The sequence below is a fragment of the Lathyrus oleraceus genome, chromosome 1 (genome assembly GCF_024323335.1).
Source record: "Lathyrus oleraceus cultivar Zhongwan6 chromosome 1, CAAS_Psat_ZW6_1.0, whole genome shotgun sequence".
In the NCBI taxonomy this organism is placed as follows: domain Eukaryota; kingdom Viridiplantae; phylum Streptophyta; class Magnoliopsida; order Fabales; family Fabaceae; genus Lathyrus; species Lathyrus oleraceus.
Genome location: NC_066579.1, coordinates 266,842,015 through 266,847,697, shown reverse-complemented (window position 1 = coordinate 266,847,697; position 5,683 = coordinate 266,842,015). Strand labels below are relative to the sequence as shown.

Here is a 5,683-nt window from a genome sequence, read left to right as displayed (position 1 = left end):
TAAATAGAAGCTTTTGAATGGGCTTGGGCAGCATAAAACCCTAATTCTATTTTCCTTGTGTATCTTCTAAGTAACAGCGGCTAATCATCCCTTATTGAAAAATAGATCATTCTGGTTTTAAATCAAATTACTCCTTGAATAGCACATTCAATCTTCACATAATCACACACAGATTTAGATGAAAAGCTCAATATTAAGATACATAACATTCAGACTGAATGTTCTGTATACACATGTCTTAACATCGGGTCTGACATCTTAGCTAAATCCTGCACAACCATATTTAAACATCCTGCAGGAAGCTGATATCACATGTCAAGATAACCCGCGTAACATCTTGTGATAACACTAAGTTTTACCAAAATTTATGCCAACACATAGAACCAACAAACTCCCCCTTTGGAAATTTTTGGCTAAAACAGACATCAGATAATACGTTTCACAATCAATCACAGTATCAATTCAGCAGCAGAAGTAAACATACACACATTACTAGCAAAAATAGCAACTAGTAAACACACATGCGCTTGTGCTTAGAACAAACCACCTCCCCCTTCAGCTAGTCCACACCAAGCACTAATCTTCTTCACACAGACAAAACACTTCCCCTTCTTCTCCCTATTTGTATCAAACATCCAACATCATCTCCAACATCATCTATAGCTATAGCTACTTCTCCCCCTTTTTAGCCAAAAGAGACCAAAGAGACAAAATAAATGTCTATTCAGTCATAAACCAAAATGTCAAAAGTTAAGGGTTACAAAACCAAGTACATAAATATCTTTGAGCAAGTTGAGATACAAACCAACAAAGTAAACATCAAAACAGCAGAACATAACTGCCAAAATCAAGAAAATCCATCAAAATAGCAACAAAAATCATCACATCAATGGGGTCCAAATTCAAAGGAGCTAATCAGAAGAGCTTGAGCTTACAGCTTCATCAGCATCAGAAACAGAATTGCACTTGTCTCATCATTAGTTGCAGACCTCTCACTAGAGGTATGAGCTTCGTCTTCCTTAGCATGTTCAATATTCTGACCTTTAGCTCGCTCCAAGCTTGCAATCAGGGCTTCCAACGATTCTTTACTAGTTGTTGCTACTCTTATCCCTTCACCCAGCTCTTTACAAGTCTCCTTCAGCTCAGCAATAGTTCCAACTTTTGAGGATGGCTTTCTCATAGCAGATGTCATGACAATGTCTTCGACATGACTGCCTTCAAACAGTTTATAGTGCATTGACAGAGCAGGTTTTCTTCTACTTCATAAGTCATTAGAACTCAGAATCCCAGGGTGTTGATTCAGGATAATCCCACAAATCATAGAGGGAAAGGCTATAGGTAGCTTCACTGCATTAGTAGATGCATGCTTGACAATTTGTTCAAACATAAATCTACCATAGTCAAACTTTAGCTTGGTTCCAACAACAAAGATAAATCATCCAAGGGTATTAGAAATTGTGGAAATGTGGTTGGTAGGAACCCAATTTACAGATCCTATTTTATGCAATATAACATACTTAACAGTCAACTTCCCAGCAGGAAGATGCTTTTTAATAGGCGACCCTCTCATCTTCCTTGCTATAATTTCTCTACAGACCTCATTGTGTGTAGCATCCAATTCACCTGCACCCTTAACTCTTCTTCCCAGAAAATTGATAATAATAGTGGGAGAGAATGTGATACACTTACCTCATACAAATACTTTACAAAATTACTTGTTGTTCTTATCAGCAATATCCTCAGGAATGTTGACAATGAGTTCCTTAACCAAACCCTCATAGCACTGAGATAACCCAGCCATAGTCTTCATCAACCCAGCAGTCTTTATTAGGTCCATGGCCTCCTTTACTTCAACAGCATCCTTTCCTAACTCCCTTTCTACAGCCACCCTTCTTTGAATCACAAATTTCCATTTGGCAGTTCCATCTTCAAGAAGGAAAGAGATATTATCCAAATGCACAACAGTAACTTTCACAAGGGACTTCCTCACAGTGGTCCTCTTCACAGGAGAGATGTCAGGGACATCTTCCTCAACATCTTCTTCAGACTCGGAAACTTCTCTAACCTTCCTCTTCTTCACATCAACCTTGCTCCAAGATTTTGAAGGACCCACACCAGCAGCCTTCTTAGCTGTTCTAGATGACATCAATTCAGCCACAAATCTTCCTTTTCTAGTCTTCATATGCTTAGCCACACTTGGCTTTAAGTGATGAAGTAAGCTATCCTCTTCATCATCAGACCTATCATCCTCTAGGTCAATCACATTGTTTGTAACATCATGCTTCTCAGAATGGGAAGCATTGGCAGTTGTAGATGCCACCCATTTTCCTTTACCAGATACAGTTTGCCCTAGAGAGCACAAACCTTCAGCAGCCATGTCCTTATCAGATTTAGAGGAATCGTCATCCTTCTCACTATGATGTTCAAGCTCAGGAGAAGGGTACATTTTAGACAAAGGAGTAGAGACTCCCTTCATAGAATATCCTTCATTAAGGATTCTGGTGACTAGGTTTCTTATGACACGATCAGTGTGGTGTATATCTTCCTTAGAACTAGTGGCATGAATAGAGCTAGAAGGGATACTAGAGATGTTACCTTGACTGGGGCATGCAGAAGTTGAGGCATCCATGGGATGGTTTAAATCAAGGGCTTCACAGGGAATAATAGATAGAGGAACCACATCCAAAATCTCATCATCGTGAATGTCCATGGAAGGAGTGCTAACCTTGTGAGTAGACTTAGTAGTTTTTGAATCAGATGTAGGTTGATGTTTTGACATCTTGACATTTCTGTGGAAAAATTGCAGTTGCCCTAGCAGAGTAGTGTGATGCAGAATCAGGGAGTTGGAAGAGTTGGAGTAGGTAGTGAGGTTGCGTGTGAAAAGATAATAGATGGTATTTCCAAGACTAAGTGATGATTTACCATAAAGGGGGCGCTTTATTTTAAGAAAATATACAATAATTTGATTACTTTTTCCACTCCATATTAATTGCTACAAATTTTCATAAATGCAAATCCCTAATTTCCCTCTCAGGAATTCAAATTGATTTGCATCCAAGGCCTTTGTAAAAATATCAGCTAACTGCATCTCAATAGCAACATGCTCTAGGGCTACAATTTTATCCTCCACGAGTTCTCTAATAAAATGGTGACGGATATCAATATGTTTTGTCCTGCTGTGCTAAATAGGATTCTTAGAAATATTTATAGCACTCAAGTTGTCACAGTACAATGTCATGACATCTTATGTGACATTGTATTCAGTCAATATTTGTTTCATCCACACCAGTTGAGAACAACTACTTGCAGCTGCTATGTATTCAGCTTCAGTAGTAGACAGAGACACACAATTTTGCTTCTAACTAAACCATGATATTAAATTGTTCCTTAAGAAGAAACATCCTCCTGATGTGCTTTTCTTATCATGAGCACTTCCAGCCTAATCAACATCACAATATCCAGAGAACACAGATTCAGATCCATGAGTGTATAGCATCCTATAGTCACTAGTGCCATTGACATATTTCAGGATCCTTTTCACTTGGTTTATGTGACTCACCTTTGGTTCAACTTGATATCTAGCACATACACCTACAACAAAAGTAATGTCAGGTCTGCTTGCTGTGAAATATAGCAGACTCCCTATCATGCTTCTGTAGAGACTTTGATCCACACTGACACCATTTTCATCTTTAGACACTTTCATATGAGTAAGAGCAGGTGTCCTCTTATGGCTTGCATTCTCCATGCCAAACTTCTTAACAATATTTTTGGCATATTTACTTTGATATAGAAAGATAGAATCTTCCATCTTCTTGACTTTTAGCCCAAGAAAATAGGATAGTTCTCCAACAAGGCTCATTTCAAATTTATACTGCATTTGCTCAACAAAATGTTGAACCATCTTACTTGACATCCCACCAAACACAATATCATCCACATATATCTGAGCCACCATGAGCTTTCCTCCTTCATCTTTGACAAATAAAGTCTTATCAATTCCTCCCTTCCTGTATCCATTGTCAATGAGAAGCATTGCGAGTCTCTCGTACCAAGCTCTAGGAGCTTGTTTCAACCCATAGAGAGATTTCCTCAACTTATACACATGCTTTGGAAGATTTGAGTTTGCGAACCCTTTAGGTTGTTCAACATGCACTTCCTCATTTAAGTATCCATTTAAGAAGGCACTTTTCATATCCCTTTGGAACAATTTAAACTTCAGAATACATGCCACTCCTAGCAATAATCTAATAGACTCCAGGCGAGCTACATGAGCAAATGTTTCATCAAAGTCAACTCCTTCAATTTGAGTGTATCCTTGTGCTACCAATCTTGATTTATTTTTTGTAACCACACCTTTTTCATCATATTTATTTTTGTAAACCACTTTGTTCCAATAACATTTATTCCTTCAGGTCTTGGAACCAATTCCCACACTTCATTTGTCTTGAATTGGCCTAACTCTTCCTGTATGGCATTGATCTAGAATTCATCAGATAAGGCTTCTTTGACAATTTTAGGCTCAATATTGGACACAAAACAGGCATGTGAGATCACTTCCCTTGATCTAGTGGTGACCCATTTATTTGGGTCTCCTATAATGAGATCTATAGGATTATCCTTCCGAATTCTGATAGAGGGTCCCTTATTAACTTTATCAACTTCAGGTTCAGCTTTAGTGGACTCACTTTCATTACTTTTGTCTAGGAGATCAGCTGGGGCATCATTCAGAAATGTTTCAACATCGTCTGTGACATCATTCTCTTGATCATCAACAACAACATTGATAGATTCCATTATAACTTCTGTTATGGAATTAAAAACTCTAAACACTCTGTTGTTTATTGAGTAGCCCAGAAATAATCCTTCATCACTCTTGGGGTCCATTTTCTTTCTTTGTTCACGATCAGCCAGGATATATCATTTACTACCAAACACATGGAAGTATTTGATAGTATGTCTTCTTCCCTTCTAAACTTCATATAAAGTGGTTGGGGTCCCTTTCTTCAAGGTTACTCTGTTGTGAACATAGCAGGCCGTGTTCATAGCTTCAACCCAAAAGTGGAATTCATCTGTTACTTGGCAAATTTGAAGGAGATCATGGAGTGGCTAAAGCTTGGATGGGGCTATCTTTATTTGATGCCTGGATTCAAGTTAATATTGTATGCATTGTTTGTTGCTTGATTCTAAAATCCAAGGGAATTTGGGGTTTCTATATGGCATTCTTACCTATTGGATTGCTATCCATCGGTCAAATTTTTTAACTCTTAACTTTTAAATTTGTGCTTAGGATTAGTCTCTTCATCACCTCCCCATCTCTTTAATTTCAAAATCTCTCCCCCTTTTTGAAAACTTCTTTGTTTGAACTTGTTATTTTCTAAACATAGACCATTGTGCAAATTAGAAACTTTGACCTTATGCCATTGCATTTTTCAAACTTTTCCTTAATCAAACATGTAAATAAACTTAACTATACTTGACTTAAAATTTTCAAAAGCCAAAAAGAACTAACTCATTCAAACCATTTTTAGGCCTTTGTGCCTTTCAAACTTAAATTTTGTTAAAAGAAATGTATCCACTTTGAAATTTGTATCACGAACTACGAGGTTTTGATCCCTCATTTTTATGTTGGTACGTAGGCAGAAGTCCGAAGGTGTTGTCAAACACAAAAATATAATTAATG

General features: G+C 37.6%; 1 protein-coding gene across 1 annotated transcript; it reads right to left on the bottom strand.

The window, feature by feature from the left end:
* Positions 1–1,711: 1,711 nt before the first annotated feature.
* LOC127102600 (uncharacterized) lies at positions 1,712–2,779 on the bottom strand. Its single transcript, XM_051039956.1, has 2 exons — positions 2,241–2,779; positions 1,712–2,135 (listed from the first exon to the last, which is right to left on the bottom strand). The coding sequence occupies exons 1-2, from the start codon at positions 2,777–2,779 to the stop codon at positions 1,712–1,714; spliced, it is 963 nt and encodes a 320-aa protein (XP_050895913.1).
* Between the last annotated feature and the right edge of the window lie 2,904 nt (positions 2,780–5,683).